Genomic DNA, 24,043 nt, shown 5'->3' with positions numbered 1-24,043 from the left:
TCATTGTGGCAAGACATCTATCTGTTAGTCTGAAGCTCCATCTTAATCATGTTCAACAACTATTGGATGTGTTTGGATTTTATGTTAAGAATTCAAGTTTCCTTTCAAATTGGATTCTTATATCACTTTCCATTTTGTTGCTTCCCTAAGTCACTTTAAGGATTCCATATTGTTTGCACTTCTTGTGTTTCTGAGATCAGTAAATACACGGCATGGTGGAAAGGCTACAATTACCTCAGAAGACAAGGGAGGACGTATATACACCTCTTCTTCAATCGTCATATTGACCAAATCATGTTGTGTTGCTTCTATATGGTCGCACAGGTTTCTCTTTTAACTTTGAAAACATGAGAGTGCATTGTGCTTCATTTACCATTTTCTCATTCTATTTTGATCATTATATTGGGAGCAGTCAGAATAAAAAGCTACAACTATCTCAGCAGACACGAGAGAATGTATACCATCTTTTATGTTGCGTTCATCTCATCTAACAGATAAATATTTAAAGAGTCTTATTATTGCAAAAACTAAGTAGACTTGCAAACGGAAAAAAATAGGAAGTGAATGATCCTTCTAATTTGCTTTCCTCGGCATCTACTTCGAATGGACCTAATTCCAACAATATGACAATGATTGTACAAATAAATTTTAAAGTACATGTAGAACATTAAATTTTCGGTTTGATTTGTCCCCATCAAGTTATGTAAACCGGATGCAAATAGAAAAATCGAAGAATCTCCTTCTAAATATTTTAGAACCCTTACATGCAATAATTTGGCGGATTTGAAAGCAACCGGTGCTAGTTTATGTTTTGAATGTAATTTGTTTTGAAAATAAAATCAAAACGTCACGGACTACCTCATAATGAATACTCAAATCATTAAACCACTAGGCCAAACAAGTCCTTATGATGTTAAGAGGTTCTTAATTCTTTTAAATCAGCGCAACTTTCAAAATATATTTTGCAAATTGTTCCAACAAATAAAAGAATTTGATCATTGCGAATCTTACAAAACTGCATGTCAAAATGGTCAATTTTAAAATAATTACAAACCATTTTATTCTCTATTAGGAACAAATTTGTCCAATATTTGAGTTTCTTTAAGATCGAATCAGTAGTATTAATTTAGATATTTACTACTAAAATTGAATTATTGATAGGGTCTGCTAACTTGTGCATTTATGGCACATGTTAAGGATTTTATAAATGGTAAATATTTATTATAAAATATTAATTTTCAATTTCTAAAAAAATAAATTTGTAAAAGTTTTTGGACAAAATTTTACTTTAAATTCTTTAACATGTGTCATAAGGATACAAGTTAACATTTCTCTTGTATTATGATGCTTCAAACCAGTAGTATTAATTTATATATTTACTACTAAAAATGAATTATTAAATGATGCTTCAAAACCCAAAATCTTTTCTATTCAAATTGACCCTCAACTCCTCAAGTAGTACTTCCTCCGTTTCAAAATATAAGCAAAATTCATTTTATAGGTTCATTTATCTAATGATGTATCTGGTTCATAATATGGACCACATACATCATTAGATAAATAAACCTAAAAAATGAATTTTGTTTATATTTTAAAATGGAGGAAGTACATTGCTTGAAGGTTGAGTTTTAAATGTCATTCTCAGGTGAAAATACATGACGTGATGCTGGCATAAAGACACTAGAGATCGAATTGAATAACACTTCAACCAATGTTATGTTAAGTTCAAGGGGTTATGCAAAATTTGGTATACATCTTTCACTACCTACTGCAATAGATTGAATTCAGATTGGACATTTTTTTCTTCCCTCGATTTTGTTGCAGTTAATTAAATTAAATACTTGAGAATAGACTAGTCCTTTCTTTTCTAACATTAAATATGGCGAAATGGACTGATTTTTGTTCAAGCCAAAAAGCAATCAAGGGGCCCCTATTAATTTATTACTTACTTCTGATTAATTTGTTATGTATGGCAAATATTTACTTTCTCTTTACCCTCTCAGTTTTGGCTCTTTTTATTTTCTCTACGTTTATTGCTTCTCTCACGCCTTCTCAAAATAGAGTAAAAAGGACTAGTTTTACAACTAATACTACCAGTTAATTAACTAACTTACTAAAGTAAATCATTAAGTTAATATTTCAATGTTAAGTTGGTCCAAGTAGAGTTAGATCCATACATCTAAAGCAGGACATTACATTCAAGTCTTAAGATTTATGAACCAGAAAAGATGTGCTATAGAAGCCTAGAGGAAAGACTACTCCACTAAATATGATCACCCATAATTTTTAAAAGGAAAACACTAAATAAAATGTTAATGAGTGTCCTAAAAAATAAGTTAAGAAAACAAACATATTATTATTTTCATAGAAAATGCGTATTGAACTTTTAAAAATTTAAAAATATTATTTCCAATAAAAATAATTTACTTTTAATTTTTGAAAATTTCCAGAAATTATTATTTTTTAATTTTCTTAACAAGTGTGAGAAAAACACTCATTAATATGACCTCAAAAATAATATCAAGAAGTCAGTGGATATTTCTTACACTGAAAAATTTCAAAACACTCTTAACTTATAAAAAGTTGTCATACTTTTATTTGGCCAATTTAATTGATGAAATTGTTCTTGAGGAACACATCGGTAATTTCCAATTTTAAATAATTAAAAAATAATATGACATTAAATGATTGAATCTTCATCTTTTCAAAATAAAAAACGATTGAATCTTTGAATACGATATCCAATAATATTACAGGGTTATTGGAGAGTTTGCCGACAAATATTATTTAACTAAATTCGCACTAAAATTATTATTTTTTTCTATATGATTCTAATCTCTTTTATTAAATTATTTTTTATCTCTGCAAAATAAATAAAAAATGGTTTAACAAATAGGGAAGGATATGGTCAAATTCAAACAGTCAAAGTTCAGAAAATTTGTTCTCATGTGTTTGTTCGTGCAAGGAATTTCTGAAAGCAAACTGCACAGATAATTTAATACTAATCCAACCTAGCACGTTATCTACAGAATTATGAATAGCATGACTTGACTTCAATAACTTCAAATAAATGTTAAGGAAGAGTAGTATTTTTTTTCGCTTTTTTTGTTTATCTCCTTTGTACTCGCTCCGTTTCTAATTAAGTAAAATTTATTTTTTTAGATTTATTTAATTAATGATGTATATGATTCATAGTATAGACCACATATCATTAATTAAATAAACCTAAAAATTCAAATTTACTTAATATAATTAAGGCTAAAATATGATTTAGTTCCTGCAAATATGTCTCGTTTTGGTTTTAGTCCATGTAAAAAAAAAATTGTTTTTTGTCCCTGCAAAATTTTTTGTTTTTGAAAATAGTCCCTGACCCCACTTTTGTGATGATTTGTATATGTGGCACATTATAACTGAACTAATTTTGTAGTTTTTGGTCTCTGCAAAATATTTTGTTTTTAAAAAAAGTCCCTGCAAAATTTTTTGTGAGGGACTATTTTCAAAAACAAAAAATTTTGCAGGGACCAAAAACAAATTTTTTTTACAAGGATTAAAACTAAAACGAGGCATATTTACAATGACTAAAACCATATTTTAACCTATAATTAATAACTAAGGGAGTATTTATTTATTTATTATCATTCACACATTATTCATATTTTCTCTTTATGTGTTCATCTTTACTGTCACATCCAACTGACTGAGATACTATCATTTTTCAATTGAAAAATCTTCGACAAAGCATAGTATTATAATTATTATTATTCATGATAAATATGATACAAGTGTCAACTAATCTAGTTCACAAAGTTACTGCAACACAATGGAAGAATATTTTTCAGAGCAATGACAAATACCTTCCTACAACAATATACTATTAAGTAATATCTAGCTAGAGAAAAGTCTTCCATAGAAACAAACAAAATAAAATTATCTGAGTATATACACAACAATGAAAAAAATTAAATGATAAATAAATTAGTCATATCATTTAACATTATTAAATCAATTTAGCTTTAAAAAAATAACACTTATGTGAGTGTGCCCAAACTTTTTACATTTAGGTTTGTCCCTAAGCAAAACTTTCTCCGAGCTAAAAAATGAAACAAAAGACTAGTACATCTATACAAACCAAACAAAATGGGTTCGGACTACATAGAAATGGATGATACAATTAAGGAACAGACCGACCCAATGTATTTTTAGGTCTAATGAGAAATTTAAATAGAGGTCTTTTAAGTGCGTTTGGAGAGAATAAAACAAAATTAACAAAAAAATTCATAAGTTCCCTCAATTGAAAGTAATTCTATATGATGATGTTAGACACTAAATAAATATGAGTATTTTGTCAGCTAGAAATCATACTTTGGTTTGTCACATTATGAGAGTATATCATCTTTTGCTATATTTATAAGTTCCTTCAATTGAAAGTAATTCTATATGATGTATGTTACACTTACACACTAAATAAATATGAGTATTTTGTCAGTTAGAAATCAAACTTTGCTTTGTTGTGAGAGTATATTCTCTTTTGTTATAATCAACTCCGATAGTGGGCGACCATATATATATATATATATATATATATATTTGTGTGTGCGTGTTGAAAATAATATTTAATATAGATATTATTTACCAATTGTTAGAGATCATAAAATAACAAAATAATATTGAAATGATACAAATATAAATTAGTTTTTTACTTTTACAAATTTTAATTACACACCACTTGTCTTAATATATTTAGAACAATCGACATTGAATTCGATTGATAGAAATCTGAAGACTATTTTTTTTTATATATCAAATATTGTATTATATTATATGTAACAGTATAGACTAATCTAAAATAATAAAATAGGGAATAGCAGATAAACTAACCGATTTTGAATTTATGATAATTTTCGAAAATGGAGACAAAAGCAAATGGTTATGTGCATGGATCCAAGAATGAATTGATTGAAATGCTTGAAGTGGTGGTTCTTCCAGAAATTCTGGAATCAATTAGTAATGTATCTATAAGGGTTAAATATGTTTTTGGTCCCTATAAATATATCAACTTTTCGTTTTAGTCCCTCTAAAATTTTCCTTTGATTTTTAGTCCCTATAAAATTTTCAATCTTCACCTTTGGTCCCTCTTTTAAAGTAAACTCATATGTAGAATTCATATTATTTAATGAAATTTTCCAGAAAAATTCAAAATATTATAATAATCACTCCAAAAAAAATTCAGAATTTTTGAACAAAACATGAATTTAATATGAATTTTTATATCTTTTACGATTAAAAATTCATATTTAATTTGTGTTTTGTTAAAAAATTCTAATTTTTTAAAGGAATTTTTTTTTAGAATATTTTACATATTTCTGCATAATTTCATTAAAAAATACAAAATTTAAATAAAAAATAGGGACCAAAAGTAGTGATTGAAAATTTTATAGGGACTAAATGTTGAAGGAAAATTTTAGAGGGACTAAAACGAAAAATTGACATATTTATAGGGACCAAAAACATATTTAACCCTATCTATAAAGTACTACAAAGAATTTGGCAACCTAATCCACAAGCTTATACACCTGAAATTATTTCCATTGGTCCTTTTCACAATCAACATGTCTCAATTATTGACAACAACATTATATCCCAAGGGATTTCTAAATAGAACAAATCTATGTGTGGATGATACTGTTTTAAAACTTAAAGAGTGGAAAAATAGAATTAGAAGTTGTTATGCAGGGCTTGTTAGCTTTGAAAGCAATGTTTCTTAAAAATCATTTTAATTGATGCATGCTTCATAATTGAACATTTCTTAGGAATTTTAGATACGAAAATTGGATGAAAAATGACCTTATATTATCAAAACATTGGTTACTTGGTGGCATTATTCGTGACTTTGTACTCCTTAAAAATAGGGACGGAGCTACGTATTAAAGAAATGGGGCAGCCGCCACCCATGAAATACGTAGTACCATAATATCCATGTGTATATTAAGAGTTTGTCATCCATACTTTCATATCTACTTGATTCAATTATTATTTTTTTAGCAAACTTGGTTCATTTATACTAGTTATTATTATTTTTTAATTAATTAAAGGTCCACTCATATTTTCTTTTTTGACTGGCCAATCATATCTTTTTATAATAATAAATATAGCATATTAATTTAATCAATTTATTAAGTTCTATTCCTATTCCGAAGTATAAGCCAGCAACAATTGAGAAATTGGAGGTGATAGAACAATTACACTCAAAGTTTCAATTTCTCAAAATTTCCATCACTACCACACCTCAAGATTTGATTTTTGGTTGAATTCTACATGATTGTATTGCCTCCACACACACACACACACGTGTGTGGGCACGCGCGCACGCACGCGCGCGTGTGCGTGTTGAAATAATATTTAATATAGACATTATTTACCAATTGTAAGAGATCATAAAATAACAAAACAATATTGGAATGATACAGATATAAATTAATTTTTTACTTTTACAAATTTTAATTACACACTACTTGTCTTAATATATTTAGAACAATCGACATTGAATTCGATTGATAGGAATCAGAAGGCAAAAATAATTTAAGATACAAATAACCAATAAAATACCTAGCATTGAACTTTGAGTGAACATATTTATAAAATTTGACGTACGAAAATATTTTCAAAGATAAAAATATGAGGCCTAATACGGGGCTTAAAGCCCTTGCTTTAGTAACAGCCCCCTTAGACCGGCCCTGTTAAGGAACTAAATGTTAATCCATGAGTATCCGTGGAAATTATAAAGTGAACTAGTTTGCCTTTATTCAAAGAAAAATAATTACAGTCACTTAGCGGGATAAATCACCATCATTAGTTTTAAATCATAGAATCCGTATATATTGGATCAATGGAAGTTTTTGTCCATCTTAGATTCATTAATTATTGAAGAATGGTGTTCACACGTAGTGTTTGGCTGAAAAACACAAGTAAAAGACAAAAATGTTTGTCGGCAGTTAACTGCTGCCGGTTAAAAATCAATCGGCAGTTAACTACTGATGAGGTTATATTAGTAAATTACTGGTGTTTTTCAGCCAAACAATATATGAGAACAACATTCTTCTTAATTACATAACTTTTATACACTAGGGGTATCCCTAATTTCCATCTTAAAAAATATGACTAATACCTCAAATTCGTCATTGAATTTTCAAAAATCGGCCAAATTCGTCCCTGAATTTTGCGAAATATCTATTTAGTCCCTGAATTTTCCAAATGTCCATCAAAATGGTCCCTCCGTCCAAAAGTTTCGTTAGTAGTGATGATGTGTCCTCTTGCATGTTGTGTTGTCTTGTACACGTGTCAATAAGGCAGCCACGTGTACAAGGACTAACTTGATGGAAATGGTAAAAATTCGAGATTTAACTTTTCAGTGTAATTTTTCCAAATATACCCCTCTATTACCTGTGTTGTCCTTGATCGATTTGAGACTTACTGTCATAATTTGAGGACTAATTTTATGGATTTTGTTATAATTTAAGGGCTGATATAATTGATTTTATTTGCAGAGAATGAGTACAAGGAGATATGACATGAGAGGACCAGTGATTTCAAACGACATGCATAAACAAACACAACTGAGGGGTCGGCTCCACAAAATCCAACTGCTCCTAGAGTTATTAGAGTTTCAAATCCAAATTACGGGTCATCCGCTTCTACTCAACTCCAATACATGAAGTTTATCCCAACTCTAGGATTTCCAAAGCATTGATGCTTGTTTAAATTATGCTTTTGGACTAATTTAATTAATGCTTTTTGGACTTGTTTAGTTTATGTTTTTTTGGATATGTAATCACTTAAGAACATCAAATGATTTGATGGCTATGTAATGTTATTTTTTTGGCTTTGTAATGACTTGTGAACATCAAATATATGACTTATGATGGTATGCAAATGTCTGTTTTTTTATAATCAAAGTGTCTATCTTTTACTTTTTACTTTGTTCAGCAAATGTATGCACCAAGGATCACAGTGATATCTGTTGTGAAAATTCAAGGACCTATTTGATAGTATTTTCACTAATTTGAGGATCGATATGATGGATATGTATATAATTCAAGGACCAATTTGATTGAAGTTTTTTTACATAAAGGTTTGATTCATTCATTGACAACCTCTTTTCATTACAACATTACAACATTACATGGACTTGGCACAATACAATAGCATTTTAAACAACTCAATCAAACAAAATACTCCTATCAATATCTTAATCAACCTAAGCTCACTTCCTACACAATCAACTTTATCCATCAACCTTGCCCTCCAAACCTCTTCTCTGCCCCTATCATTTAGCTTCTCCATCAACCTTGCATTTCTTCCATTACCAGCACCATTGTTTTTAAAATAGCCTAATTCCTCAGCTTCATCAACCCACACAAAAAATTTACAATTTTCACAATCATCCTGTACAATCAAAAGACAAATTAGTGAAATTAGGCAGACCAATTCAAAACACCGAATCTACAAGGCTGACCACTTGATTTATGAATTTCGAATTTAATCAAAAAAATTAGGGTTCTAAGTTTTTTGAATTGGGGAAGAAAATTGACATCAATTATTGGAAGAAATTTTGGGGATTTTGAACTCTATGTAAGGAATTATAACATTCGGGCTCCAAATTTATATATTTGGGGAAGAAATAGCCCTTAATGAGGAAGAGGAGAAAGAGTCATTACTCACAAAGAAGGGAAAGAGCCGTTGCCAATTTTCTGAAAATCCATCAATTTGGTCCTTGGAAATTTTGCCTAAATCCATCAATTTGGTCCTTGGAAATTTTGTGTAAATCAATCAGTTTGGTCCCTGCTTGCGTGGCATCTGACGTGGTAAGCTTTGTCAGAGGTTAACGTTACACGTCACCTCCATTAACAGACCAACTTAACGGAGGGACTGATTTGATTGACATTTTGTAAATTCAGGGACTAATTTGATATTTCGAAAAATTCAGGGACGAAATTGGCCGATTTTTCAAAATTCAAGGACGAATTTGAGGTATTAGTCTAAAAAATATTATCCCTAATTTCCAACTTCAAAAAAATATTTTTTTTCTTTCTATCTCTCTCTTCATACTACATCAGGAACCAGTAGCGGATCTTATGTTTTTTTTTGTTGGGGGTACTACTATTTTATGGACTATATTTTAGACTGTTTCGAAAATAAACAGAAATCATTAAGTGTCCTAATGGTTTAATTAGCTTGAAAGCAACGGGGGTGCAATTCGAATCCCCACATAAACAAAAAAAAAAAAAATTGGAATAAAATTTGAAAAACACATTAGAAATATACAAAAAGGAGAGGGGGAAGAGTCCAACACAAGACTACATTAATTATTCAATGTATAAATGTAACCGAAGAAAGTATATAGAAAATTTGGGGGGTGTCATGGGTCTCGAAGTAACCTATCACATTTATCATATCACACTCTCTATTTTTGCATAATTACTCTCCAACTCTTCACACACATCACTTGTTGGTTCCACCATGAAAATAATATCAATTTCACCACCAATAAATCTATACTTTTTCTTTGCCTTGATTACATGTCGAGTTTTGGTATCAACAATTCCATCTGATTTTATTTATTTTTTTTAAATCCATTTACAACCTGTTGGTTGGCAACCCATTGGTAATTATACTAAATGCTAGGTTTTGTTAGACTCTAGAGAATTCAAGCTCAACATTTATTGCTTATTGGTGTCCACAGAAATCAAAGCTTCTTGGAGGTTTCCTGAATCCTCCTCTAATGAATGTGTAGACCATGAAATCGAGTCCATAATCTTTAGAAATTCTTGCTCTTTTGCTTCTTCTATGTTCTAATGAATGTGTAGACCATGAAATCGAGTCCATAATCTTTAGAAATTCTTGCTATTTTGCTTCTTCTATGTTCTATTTCAATTTGTTTGATGTTTTCACTACTCTTGATCGCAAAAATGTGATTAGTTGAGGTGCCTCCACTATTTCTCAATTTGAAAGGGAATATATTTTCATGGATGTCAACATTGTTGGGTCTATGATAGATTTTAGGTCATAAAGCCTATTCACTTCATTGGTTACAACATACCCAATGAATTCACATGCATGGAACCTAATGGCCTGTTTAACTCTCTTCGGGTCCGAAATTTTAACATATGTAAGACAACCCCAAATTTAAAATAAGACAAGTTAGGTTGCATTTTCGTTGATATTTCATAAGGTAAAAAATTTCCCTTAAATTTAGGAACTTTATCAAGCACATTGCAAACAATCTACAAAATTTCATCCACGATGAGATACAAGTACAACAATAGAATTAAGCTTAATAGCAACAACCATTTCTTTTCAACTTTATCGTTCATTTCAAATAAATACGGTGTAGTTGTTTCATGTATAATTTCATGTATTTTATTTTATACAGATCATTAAACATGTGAGAATCATACTATGTGTTTATATCAATGTGAATCTCTTAATCTTCCTATTGATTTGATGATTTTCAATAACAATTACAAAAATCATAAACAAATCAAGAACTTCACTTATGTTTTTCATAAGATATACAAAAGTAAAAAAAAAAAAAAATGATCAAGAAATGTGATAAAAATCTTAAATATCTCTAGCGCTTCAGTTCCTTTTTTAAGTTGCCTTCAAAGTTGCACATATAAATTTCCTTTTAGTGGTGTTGTTTGAAACTAGCAACATTTCATCTTTTTTGTTCTTGGTTGTAGGATTTTCCTCATAAGACTTTCTAGAGAAAATTCTATGTTCGTGTGCCTTAGAAATTTTTTGAAGTCCTTCCATGCGGGGGCAGTTCGTCTATGATAGAAGCTACTTGAAACTGATCATATAAAACCATTCCCTCAGTTAATGATTTCATGAGAAATCATCTGTACCTCATGGGATTAAGCCTTCATAGGTTTATCATAAGTCATTTGATATTTCAGGTATCAGCTCATATCAAATTTTTAAGGGACAGTTTCATCGATATTATATTTCTTTTTCAGAGCATCTCATACTTCTTTGGCCAACTTTTAGGCTTTCTTCGAGAGTTTGGAGGGGAATGAAAGACTTTGGAGGGTTGAAAATATAGAGGAAAATAGTAAAATCTTTCACATTTTTTGAAAAGATGATTTTTTAGAGAATGATAAATTAATGTTTATTATTAGTATATTTTTAATTTTAAAAATATTATAACTACATAGATTAAATTTGAAGATTTCATGTAAACCCTCCAAATTCCTCCTCCAATATAATTTTTGAGTTCCCCCAAACTACAAGGGTTTAATATTATGAATAAAAATGAACCCCTAAAGTATTCTCCTCTCATTGTCATTTATTTCTTATACTTGCTCCTTCCCTTTTTTTCAAATCCCTCACCTCTCTTCCTCTCTAAACTCGCAAACAAAGCATTGGAGAGTCTAATAATCATACAAATCATTAGACGGTTCATTAAGGATAAATTATTGCATAATAAATCCTTGTCACTCTATTGGGTTAAATATTTAACCTACTCCCCATCCTAAATTATATGTCATTATAGTAAAATTTGTTTGTCCTAAATTATACTCCTTCCGCAGTCAGTTATAAACAAGTTTTAATTTTTTAGATATGTGATCTATATTATGGATCACATACATTATTAATTCAATGAACATAATAAGTTAAAATTTACTTATAATTGACAACAGAGGGAGTATGTCATTATACAATATCAACGAATCATTAATGTTTATTTTTCTATTATGTTCTTTACTATTTATTACTTTATCTTTTTTCAATTCTTTTAATTTATTTTTTGAGGGAAATTCTTTTAATTTATGTTTCTCATTTCATTAATGAAAGATATTTTGGTAAAATAACCAAAAACTACTATTTTCTATACTCTCTCCGTCTCAAAATAATCGAGTCATTTGTAAAAAAAAAATTGTCCCAAAACAACTGACTCATTTCATTTTTTAATATTATATTAATTACTTTTTTTTCAATTATAATTCTAATTAATACTACTTTCTTCACTCTCAATTCAATATATTATACTTTACATTTATGATAATGATGAATGCACCAATACTTGTCAGGGAATGGATCCTCTCCGATAAATGGAGAGATCTAGTGAAATCACAACCTTTCAAAATAAAAGATAAAAAAGAATTTAATATTAAAAACAAGATAGAGAACGCAATCAATGGTTTAGATTTTCAATGGTGGTAAAGTCATTGAAGAGAATCTTTTCCCTACTTGATAAAGCATTCAAAACCATTTTTCTCTCTCTTTCATTTATATATTTTTTCTTAATATGTATGAAATGAACAAAATGTTTAATTATTATGGAACGGAGGGGGTGCAACGTTAACTTTATTTCTTAATTTATATGAAATTGTTAAAAGGATATATCATTTGGAAGGTCAAATCTGCTGGATCGCATATTATCTCAAACGTGGATGCGGGGGTTGTCTAGTAGGGTGCGCACAAATGGAAACATATCAACATTTATTCTTATCTTGTGATTTTTACGGTTTGTTATGGCATGCGGTGCGGTCTTAGCTTGGTGTGTCAGGACCAGATCCTTTTAGTATCTCAGACCACTTGTATCAGTTTATTCACTCAACGGATGGTTCGTAGGCACGACGTTCTTTCATGCAGCTAGTTTGGTTACTCTGTGCCTGGACTATATGGAATGATCGTAACAATAGATTGTTTACTAAGACCATTTACAATGGCATGTTGAATTTGCCATTCAACATGTTGAACCCTTGTTGAACCATTGTAGGTGGGGGGTGTTGAAATGGGAAAAAGTGAGTTGGAGGAGGGAAGTGTTGAAACAATTCAACATGTTGAATGCCTGGCCCACGAAGACACTTGGCGCGCGCTGATTGGCTGCTCGGATTTTTATCTTCTTAATAATTTGGACCCAATTATTTCATTGCAAATAAAAAAAAAAATTTATTTTTTTTTAACCAAAATTCGTAATTTTTTTTTCCTCTATAAATAGAGACTTGGATCATTTGATTTGGACACAGAAAAAAAATCAAGTTTTTCACTCTCTTAATCTTATTATTAGCTTTGTATTAGCCTTTCTTTTGAAGTTTTAGTGTTTATTTAGTTTGTTGTATTGCATTTTATTTATGTTAAGAAAATAAAAATAAATTATTTAAATAAATTTTGTTTTTACAAAAAAAAAAAAAAAATTGTTAAGTGTTTCTTCATTTTAATTTAATTATAATCGATAATTGTAATTTTATGTAATTATTAAAAAAAAATATAAAATTAAATAAGAATAAGAAATAAAATGTGGTGGGGTAGGGTGTTGAATGAAAAAACCATTGGAGAGGTAAAAATTGAAAAGGTGTTGAATTAAGAGAGAGAAAATGATGTGGAGTGTTAGGAATTGAAAAAGTGGATGTTGAGGGTTTTTGAATATATTTTGCCATTGTAAATGGTCTAATGTTAAAAGTTCCATGGATAAGTTGTTAGATAAAGTAAAACACTATTCTTTATGGTGGTTGAAGGCTAGTAACATAAACTTTGTTTTTGGGCATTGGGTAACTGTTGTGTAACATTGTTTGGATATTTCTTTAGGAATTTCTTAGGCCACCTTTTGTTTCGGAGATTTCCTCATTTTGTTTATATATACCATTTTTGTTTGTTAAAAGAAAAAGGATATATCATTTGGGACGGAAGAAATAAATACAAATGTTGTAATGTGCAAATTTATACCCAAAACATTAACCAAGTGAGTAAAAGGAAAATTAAGCAAGGTAAAAGTAAAACTATTACTAATTTACTAGAAGAGTGATATTGAATTAAATTGAAGGGAAAATAATGAAGCAGCGTAGTGCCCTTATGTCATTGTCACATTATACTTCAATCCATGCCTGTTCACTTTGTTCCCCCACACAGTGCATATCCTCCCAACCCAAGTACATTTTTGGCATTTTCTCTTCTTTTCTCATTAAGCCCCCCACATTCACTCTCTGCTTTCAACTCTTCAATTCTACTCCCACTTCCCTCTCTCTAATGGATGCAAAACCAAAACCCTCTTCAGAACCTTTGAAATATCAGGTATACTAATTCTATATGCATTCATTTTGTTTCCTAAGCTGTACACACATTTAAGAAATGTTACACACACACACACATGATATTTATGCTTCATGGTGGAATTTTCACTGTGATTTCTTTTGAAACATGCACTTAGTTTTTTTCTCTTATGATATTTTCAGACATGGTTCTTGAAAGTTTCTATCCACTGTGAAGGTTGCAGAAAGAAAGTAAAGAAAGTTTTAAAGCGCATTGATGGTACTTTTACTCTTACTAGCTTCAAATTTCAAATCTTTTTAGGTTTACTCTTACTTAGCATTCTTCTTTCTTCTTTTACCATGCAAAACTATGAAGGTGTTTTCACGGCAACAATTGATTCACAACAACAAAAAGTAACAGTAACTGGAAATGTTGGTGTTGAGACCCTTTTAAGGAAGCTGGTCAAAGCTGGAAAGTACGCTGAGATTTGGCCGGAGAATCTTGACGGGAAGGGAAAAAGCTCCGGCAAAGAGAAGAAAAAGAAGAAGGATCAGAATGAACCAACAGAAGTACAAAGCTTGCAAAACAAGGGAACTGAAAGTGTTACCAAGTGTGAAAATGAAGGTAAAAACAAGAACAAAAAATCAAAAACTGACGCCGGAGAGTTGCCGGAAAAGTCACCGGCCGGCAACCATGTTCCACCGGTGAGTGGTGGAGGTGGTTCTGATAATAATAAGAAGAAGAAGAAGAAGAAAAAGAAAGATGAATGTGGTGGAAATGGAAATGGAAGTGATGGTTTGACTACAGTAGCTAAGAGTGGACCAGCACACAGTGGATTCCAATTTCAGAATCTTGGTCAGACTATGGCCCACCAAGTGAATCTCAGCCCTACACGTCAGCAATCAATCTTGTATCCATCAGAAACTGGTTATTACCCTTCAATGGTTTATATGTCATCAGCTTACAATAGATTGTATCCTACGGGAAGAGTTGGTGATCCTTCTTATTATGTTCCATCTTCACCCTACACGTGTCCTACTAGCTTTGTTGATCAATATGGTAGTTATCAGGTTCAATCTGGACCGTTGGTTCCTTTTGAGTTATTTAGTGATGAAAATGCAAGTGGATGTTCCATTATGTGAGGATTGTGAAGAAAGAAAATGTTGCACTTTTGTATTGGTTTTATGGTCCAAGAAGACACTCCTAGGTAGTTTTGCAATGATAGGTTTAAGGGCTGTGTTACAAGGCATATACATTGTACTCTCTTTGGTCTTGTATGTAAGCCTTATAAGTTATTGTAAAGCTGAAATGTTATGTTTTTGCTTTGTTTTTGTTATGGATCTAGTAGTAAATCATGGACTAAATTATGTTAAAAGTTTTACATAAATATGTCATGAGAGAATTTGTGTGTGTATGTTAGATATCAACTAATTTATTCAAATTGCAAATGTTATAGACGAAATTTGAATCCAAGTGAAAGTGAGTGTGTGTTTGGTTCTGAGGTGTGTAGAATTGATTCTGACAGAATTGATTCTGAAAGAATTGATTTTGACAGAATTGATTCTGACAGAATTGATTTATGTTTGGATGCAATAATGCAGAATTGATTAAACAGAATGATTGTTGTTTGGATAGTTTTGATCAAAATTACTTTTGAATGTATAATTACCAAAATAGACATAGTTAAATATAAATAAATAGAAATTACTAAATTAAGATAATTAAGTGCAATATAGTCCTAAAATATAAGGTATTACAATACTAACATCATGAAAATAAAAATTACAAATAGATAATAGAATTTAAAGTGCAATAGAGTATTAAAATATTATTACAAAACTAACATAATGTGTATTATAGTACTAAAATATTGATATAATAATTTAAAGTACAATACTAATTATTTTGCCTGTGCTCAATAATTTCATTGCGGATTATGTTTCGAACGCGATCCATCTCTGACGACGAAACTACATTTAAAACTTGTGATTGATCCAAGTTAGATGAGCTATCATCATGATGAATGACTGTGCTTTCATCTTCATAAACATTAAAATCCATATCATTTTCTGCCTTCCTTCGGATAAAGTTGTGTATAGCCATTGTTGCGACAACTATTTGAACTTGAGTCTCAAATTTAAACTTAGGCATTCGACGTAGGATTGCAAATCTGTTCTTCCATACCCCAAAAGTTCTTTCTATTGTGCACCTTAAACTAGAGTGATAATAATTAAATACTTCATTATGATTTGCGAATCCGTTAGAACGTCTAAATTCAGGAAGATGATATCGTTCACATCTATATGGACCAATGTACCCTATTGGTGTTGGATAGCCAGAATCTACCAAATAATACTTACCTAGAAAGAAAGAAAAAATATATTTAAACTTTAGAAAATAAATGTTATTCTCTTCACCAACATTTATTTTAATAAGACTGCAGAAAGAAAAAATTCGGTTGGAGAAGGGTTAGAAAAATTAATGAGGGCAGGGATGGAATTAATAGAATTGAGGGTGTAGAATTGATTCTAGGAAAGTAAGAAGCTAGGAATTGTAGCTTCAACTAGAATTGCTTTTGGAGGATAAAAGCTATTTTGAAAAGCCAAACCAAACATGTTAAATATTGCAGAATTGCTTTTGAAATGCTCCAGAATTGATTCTGACTTTGCAAAAGCCAAACCAAACGGAGGCTGAATCTATTCAGAAGGAAATTATCTCGAATTAGAAGGAAAAGTGTATATGATACTATAAGTGTATACCTCTATCTCTCACTTTTTATTTTATGCAACTTGCTTATAAAATGTATACACAAAAAAGAAATCTATGCTCATTTGCAAAAGGTAATTAATATTTAGCTTAAATATGGAAATGGTCCCTGCAAATATCTTGCGTTTTGGTTTTAGTCCCTATAAAAATATTTTTTTGGTTTTAGTCCTTGCAAAAATAGAATATTTGGTTTTTGTCCTTGGTATTTTGTTTTAATCCTTGTAAAATCATTTCATATTGAAATTGGTCCCTATAATATTCATTTTAGTCCTCGTTTTGAGGGACTAAAATCAAATATTCTACATATTACAATGACCAAATCCAATATGAATCAATTTTACAAGGACTAAATCAAAATACAAAGGACCAAAACCAAATTTTTTACATTTGCAGGGACTAAAACCAAAAAAATATTTTTACAGGGACTAAAACCAAAATGTCAGATATTTGCAAGGACTATTTTCATATTTAAACCTTAATATTTAAGATAAGCCAGTTAAAAAATTAGCATGTGCAAAAGATAATTTTTTGAGAAAAGTTGTTTCAGAAAAGAAAAGAAGCAATATAAGGACTAAAATTATAAAATGTGATAAACAAAACGGGGACATTTGCTTATACTTCTTTAGAGTATTTTAAATTTAAATGAGGGAAAAGGGAAAGAAAAAATGGTGGAGGGTCTAATTTAAAGCACACTTTTTCTTTTTGAGATGTAATTTGAAGCACACTTTGTGAATAAGCAAATGTATATACAAGACAGTAGGCAAAAAAAGACAACATTTCTGATTGAATTTTGGTCTTTTTTGGGACATTTAAATGTGGCTGGACTATACTTGTGGGGAAAAAGTTGGAATTTATTAAAAGCACTTTATATTGGGGCCATTTAAATCTCAGTGAAAAGTAATTTCATATTCTAAACTTTAAACCTTAAAACTAAAGACTCTATTTGGAAAGCTTCACAGTTAGAGATATATTATTAGTAAAGAGAGATTTGATTCACATAATTTAAAGTGGTTTATAAAAAGAAGATTATAAGACTATGGGGGGCATGATTGTCATGAAAGGTTTTTGCATCAACCAAAATATTATAACACTAAAAATGTACTTAGTATAAGTGCATTCTTGGCTTCGATATTTTCCTATTTTTGCAACGTTGAAGACTTTGTATACTCCTTCCGTTTCAAAATGAGTGTCGCTTTAGCAAAAAAAAATATTTTAAAATGAATGTCACTTTACATTTTCAATACAACTTTAATTTTTTTCTCCCAACTTTTCTCTCGCATAATTTTCAATGCAACTTTAAATTTATCTTTTTCTTATAAAGTAAGGGCAGTTTAGTAAAAGTGTTATATTAAATGATTATTTCATTCTATTCATTAAACTGTGTGCAATTAGCTAAAGCGACACTCATTTTAAAACGGAGAGAGTAATTGTTTTCAATCTTTTTATCCAATCTTGACTGTGATATAGCAGAAAACAATAATGTGGTGGTAAATTTCGAGGACCGAAAACCAGAAATTGAGGAATCTGATAAAAAGGTTTGAAAGTTTGTAGATTTTTTTCTAAGAAATTTTGTAGTTAGAAAGTGATTGATTCTCGGTAGAATGTGTAGATTACAAATCTGATAAACAAAGGTTGATTATCACTCTTTTGTTGTGTTTTCTCCTTTGCTCGGATTTGAACTTAGAACCTTCAATTTTTTTATTCTTTAGCTCAAATCAGTTGAGTTACCCAACTCTCCTTAGTTGATTATCACTTTTTTTTATTGGCGTTAACCCTCCGGTTTCCAGAGAAAAGAGGCCCCAGTAATCCAGAGTTTGACCGTGAAATAAGGATAGTCTGACCAAGAATTGTTCCACCCAAAAATTGAACTTGAGTTCTTCCGAACGATTTGTCCTTGGTGAAGCTTATCACCCGGTTGAGCTCAATTGCTTCGTGAAGCTTATACATAGCCAATCATTCACATATACATTAAATTTAGAAAGGGATTTTCTATCATGTGCAAATTTGTACATGATAAGAAGTTTAAAGTAGTAACTTTGACTTGAAACTTGTGTTTTTTATATTAAATATGTAACTTTTAACAAATAATTGTTGGTTTTCAATAAAAAGTTACTACTTTTAGTTGCCTTAACATGTGCAATATTGCACGTGTTAGACAAACCCATTTAGAAATAGTCATCAGTGCCTTTTTGTCCAAACAGTTTAGAAATACGACAAAAAAATTCTCAAAATCATATTTTATAAATGAAACAAAATAAATTAAAATCTATAGTTAATTAATCTGAATTCCACAAATCTATTATTATAGCAAGAAATTAACGGATTCACCAAAATCTGTAAAGCAAAATCTTTGAATATAAAAGGAACGAATAATTCTAAGTTCAAAATTTTCATATGTACAACCTTTGAATATCATAACTTATCTAGAAAACACTACTTGACCAAGGAAGGTATCCATTCAAAAGCTTCACATGCAAATTTTCTTTGGTCAAGGTCAATGTTTAGATACAAATTGACGCCTTTGAAGTCCGTTTATTCATCCCAAGGATGATTACCATTACAGTGACATCATCATGATACTTTCTCCTCCTCCCAGCCGGAATATTCATCAACTCCTCCGTGCTAAAACCTGTAATGTAAGAGAATCGATCAGGTTAATTAACCGATAATAAAAACACAAATATCTATTTATAAATTCAGCATGGGATCTCAGAAAACAACCTGCAGAATTAGCTGCTTTTTCTACTAATTCTTCAATGAGAAATTTAGCTGGATCACCATGAGGATTGGTCAAGATATAAGACTCCACAAGATCCACTGCTTCCTCGTTGCTGAAGAAGTCAAATAAACCATCACTTGCAACTATAACAAATTGATCAGAAGTAGAGATTTTATGCACGTTCAGTGATGGCTCGGTCGAAACATATGGCGGACTCTTAAGATCTCGTACTCGAAGGATCCCCATTAATGCATCATTCAGAATTTTCTGCATGAGAAAAAGTCAAGTTTATTTGTTTGATATGAAGAATATTATACTCTTCGCAATAATTGGATTTATGGACCAGCAAACTCAGAAAATGCATGACACTCTTTCCATCTACACGCCAATCACCATTAGTAGCTTGAATATTGGTATAAATTTTAAATAACTATTTTTCTATGGAGCCCATACACTTGATTTGACATGGTATATAATATAACACGGATATGGGGATATGGGAAATTCTTAAAACCAAAAGATACGATGTGATCTAGATATATTAACACTGAATTATAAATTAATAAAAAAAGCATATTTCACATAAATGCATAATGTTAGTAGAAGGACGTTGATATTTTTTATTACTGACTACATATGCAAATGAGGTTGCAATTTACGACAAGATATTTGTAATCAATCTGTTTGTATGCACTCCAATTGTGCTCACAACATTATATAAGAACAAGGCTCAAATTTTTGAAGCTATATCCCCAAGTATCGAAGAGGTATCCCAAATGTATCGCTCAACACCTTCTAAAAGTTTTTTTAAAAAATTAGGATATTTCTTGGATACATATATAGGAGTAAAATGGATATATATCATTATCTGATGTGAGTATGAAACTGTAAATATCAGGATCCAAAATCATTTATAAACTAATTGGCTAAAATTTTAAAAAGATACCAACCTTTTTCAAGTAGCCAACTCCAAATGCGCGCGTAACCTTCAACTTTCCTTTCACTCTCCCTGATACAATGGTCTTAGGATCATCGGGATGATCGGCAAGAAGTTGAGCTCTTTCAGCTTCATTGTCAACAGTATGACTATCAGTAAGTTGAATAGCTTTCAACCTCTCATTCCCGCTCGTTCCATTACTGCATGTTGCCAGCACTGCTCTACTGTCTCCTAGATTGAGTGTACACAAATCATTCCCATGAAGAAGCACAAGTAAAACACAAGATCCAATAGAAACTAAATCCGGACGTTCTTCCATTTCCTGCTCAACCATGTACAAGAAATCATTCTCAACCTGACTAAGAACATGTTTGAGGCTATCAAGTACCACATGTGAAAATGATTTACTCGAGGAAGATTGATGCTTGTGAAGAGTACGACTATCATCAAATCCTTCGTTGTCAGAAGTGTTGATAGAATTTGGTTTTGAATCCCAATCTATTGTATTTAGATAAGATACAATAGAGTCGTAAAGGGTACAGGCCAGAAAGTCCGCTGCATCTCTCCCATTAAAGCCGTCATAAATTGCACAAAAAAGCCAACCATTTTCTTCAGAACAAACTGCTTGAACTCTATCTTCACCAGCAGCTCCTCCCGCTACTTGTACTTCCGTAGCACTAAGAAAACCTTCACTTCTAGAAGGAGCACTCATGAATTTTAATGAACAAGGGTCATGTTCAAGCATATTACTTGGACTTGATGGGCTACAACTTAGGTTTGACAAACTACTATGAAGAGAAGATGATAGCATGTCCAACATTCCAAGACTCGGTGAAGAGGGTACCCGTCGAAATGAATTAGGAGAGTCTAAGTTTGGAAGGATTTCTTCTCCTATCACACCATTGCAGATGTTTGTGTTGGCAAGTGTACAATTTGCACTTAAGGCAGCACCAGACAAGCAAGAGAAACTGCTTGTTCTTCGCATTTCAGGGCGTATTTTGAAGCCATTGGCAACCTTGCAAGGGATACCTCTGTCGCTATTGCATTGATAGCCAAAACTTATTTTCAGTTCACCTTCAGGACTAAGCATGTTTATCTCCTGGTTTAAAAAAATCATTCTCAAAAGTATCAATATCACTGGTATATATGAAATGCCTCAATTTTTTAATCAATGTATATATTCATAAATACTAACTACGAGAAAACATCCATTTAATCATATAAAAAACTCAACTGATTGATTTTCTAGATTTTGGAAGGGCTCGATTGATATATCAGATAATGCCCCAACAATGATTACTTCAAAAACTTAGCAGCCTGCACCACACACGAGTAAGCAGCCATCAGATCAACGGATAAAGAAATGACAATACTAAAATTTATTAGCAACGAAACTTTATAACATAATATTTACATGAAAGTATATAAATGTGTGTATTCAATTGTTTGCAGGTTTTAGTGAGTATAAGTATTAGGAAAGACACCAAAAGATATGAATAGAGGGAGAAAAATTACAATCTAAACCGTGATGATAACATTAATTACATGCAATCAATGGAAAAACAACAGAGATTCATTGAAGTAGAATTTAGTTTCACAGTAATATTTCAATTCAAACATTGTAGGTTATACATATTCAGCCTCAGATTATCTGTCAAAATCTGCAAATAATGGAATCAAATTCTCTTTTGGAAACCAATAATGGTTCAACAAAAACTATAGAATGAATAGGTTCTTAGCCAAAATTTATTCTTCCTTATTTATGTGAGATGGGGAAAAGGTTACAAACAAAATAACAAAGCATAGACAAACAGAGAGAGAGAGAGAGATTAACACAAATGATCTTTCATCTATAATCAAACTAACAGCATAACATCACAGAGAGGCCAAGAAAGATAATCTAACTTCAGACTTCACAGTAGCTAAATGCCAAGCATCTCTAGTTGTAAATTCATGTATTTCATTCCAACAAAAAAAGACAAAATTATATTCAGTTCCTGTTTGGTTTCGATTTTTTTTACGCCCCCTCATGTTTAGAAGGTCTTTAGACATGAAATAGGGAAGCTACAATTTCTAGAGTTTAGGAGACGTGTGTTTGGGCTAATCCCACCGCCGTTCCAAAAACATACTCAATTGATCACCATAAGCAAACAAAAAGCTCCTTCTGTCAATGGTAAAAGAATACAAAAGACAAAAGTCTAGCAACAAAAATCTATGTGCCACTAAAATCAATGTCCTAGTTTGCTTGCTTCCAATCTCTCTCTCTCTCTTACTCAATCAAGTGTCATCGACAATGACACTTATTATTATAATACTTAAAACCATTGATTAATGCAAGAGGCTAATTAACTATAACTAACACTTCACAAAACTTGATGTAAAATCACACCAAAGGTGCATCTATATTAGATCCCAGCCTGTAATTATCTATGAAGCACACGTCAACACCAATAAAATTTTGACGCAATGACATAATTCAATGTAATCACATGTGTCGGTGTTGTGTTGAACACTAAGACATGTCGAAAATCGGGACACGCTTTTGATCAGAGGTGTCAATACTACAAAGATAACTATTAACATATTTAAAGAAAGCAGTGGCATATACAGTCTACAACGAACCAATGCTTGAAAATTGTTCGAAACTCTAACTACAACCATGTCAATCCTCGTTGGTAAAACCTTGTAGTATTACTCGTCAGCACAACTAAACATGACCAATCAGTGTCAATTCAACAAAACAAATATTAATGCTCAAAACTCAAACAACAACCAATGTCATACCTCGTAATTAGAACCTCAAAAAACAAGAACAACAAATATTAGTACTCAAAATTAAACTGTTTTTATCAAATTAACACCAATCTTGAACTTCTACTTAAAGGTGACGACATTGATCATCATCAAAGTTTCAAACAATTTTCAAGCATCAACAAACCCCTTGTAGACCCCACATGGGACACTTCCCCATGACCCATCTAAGCAATTTTTTTATTTTTTTTTTATCAAAAAACAAATTTCTCCAATAGCAAAATTATTATATGGAAGCTTAAATAAAAAAAGCTAGCATCTTTTTCATAAAATAGTCAAAACCCACAAAGAACAAACACAAATATCTAACATATGAAACTCAAAAACACAAAATCTCATGTAACCACACAACACACAACTTATTAACAAAATATAAAAAAGCATAAAAATTATATTTTTATAAGAAAAGAAGAAAAACCCACTTACCAATAGATCCTGAAGAAGGCAATGAATGAATTGCAACAAAGACTGAAGAAGGTAAAAATGCAGGTTTAAGGAAGTATAGAAGAAGGTGAAGAGGGAGAGGAATGGATTATTGAGAGAATAAGTGCTTCAAGGAAACGCGAAAAGCGAGTTGGTTGGAAAATTCGAATGGTAGAGAAGAGAAGAAGCTGGTTTTCCCCTTTTATATAAGCAACCAAATTTCTTATGGTTCATGCTTCTCTCTCCTTCTTTTATCTTTTTCATTTATTTCCGGTCAAAAACAAAACTAATTTTTTTTATATCTTAAATTCTTTGTTTTGAAAGTTTATCTCTTCACTTAAATTGAGTCAAACAAA

The 24,043-nt window shown here is 30.9% G+C and overlaps 2 protein-coding genes across 2 annotated transcripts; one reads left to right on the top strand and one right to left on the bottom strand.

Annotated features, from left to right (window-relative positions):
- Window positions 1-13,881: 13,881 nt before the first annotated feature.
- Window positions 13,882-15,450, top strand: LOC25488135 (heavy metal-associated isoprenylated plant protein 35). Its single transcript, XM_013607801.3, has 3 exons — window positions 13,882-14,073; window positions 14,235-14,310; window positions 14,407-15,450. The coding sequence occupies exons 1-3, from the start codon at window positions 14,029-14,031 to the stop codon at window positions 15,171-15,173; spliced, it is 888 nt and encodes a 295-aa protein (XP_013463255.1). The 5' UTR covers window positions 13,882-14,028; the 3' UTR covers window positions 15,174-15,450.
- A 3,680-nt stretch (window positions 15,451-19,130) lies between these two features.
- LOC112419487 (probable protein phosphatase 2C 40) lies at window positions 19,131-23,944 on the bottom strand. The gene is made up of 5 exons (XM_024777300.2): window positions 23,691-23,944; window positions 21,688-21,770; window positions 20,467-21,552; window positions 19,519-19,783; window positions 19,131-19,426 (listed from the first exon to the last, which is right to left on the bottom strand). The coding sequence occupies exons 3-5, from the start codon at window positions 21,541-21,543 to the stop codon at window positions 19,299-19,301; spliced, it is 1,470 nt and encodes a 489-aa protein (XP_024633068.1). The 5' UTR covers window positions 21,544-21,552; window positions 21,688-21,770; window positions 23,691-23,944; the 3' UTR covers window positions 19,131-19,298.
- Between the last annotated feature and the right edge of the window lie 99 nt (window positions 23,945-24,043).

Source organism: Medicago truncatula, chromosome 2 (assembly GCF_003473485.1).
Source record: "Medicago truncatula cultivar Jemalong A17 chromosome 2, MtrunA17r5.0-ANR, whole genome shotgun sequence".
Classification (NCBI taxonomy): domain Eukaryota; kingdom Viridiplantae; phylum Streptophyta; class Magnoliopsida; order Fabales; family Fabaceae; genus Medicago; species Medicago truncatula.
Note: the sequence above shows the minus strand (reverse complement) of the source record. Positions and strands in the feature narration are given on the sequence as shown.

Coding starts and splice junctions, on each gene's coding strand:
- LOC25488135 (XM_013607801.3), top strand. CDS start 14,029: ATGGATGCAAAACCAAAACCCTCTTCAGAACCTTTGAAATATCAG. Junction 14,074..14,234: donor CAGAACCTTTGAAATATCAG/GTATACTAATTC, acceptor TGATATTTTCAG/ACATGGTTCTTGAAAGTTTC. Junction 14,311..14,406: donor AGTTTTAAAGCGCATTGATG/GTACTTTTACTC, acceptor AAAACTATGAAG/GTGTTTTCACGGCAACAATT.
- LOC112419487 (XM_024777300.2), bottom strand. CDS start 21,543: ATGCTTAGTCCTGAAGGTGAACTGAAAATAAGTTTTGGCTATCAATGC. Junction 19,784..20,466: donor GAGTTGGCTACTTGAAAAAG/GTTGGTATCTTT, acceptor TTTCTCATGCAG/AAAATTCTGAATGATGCATT. Junction 19,427..19,518: donor AAAAGCAGCTAATTCTGCAG/GTTGTTTTCTGA, acceptor CTTACATTACAG/GTTTTAGCACGGAGGAGTTG.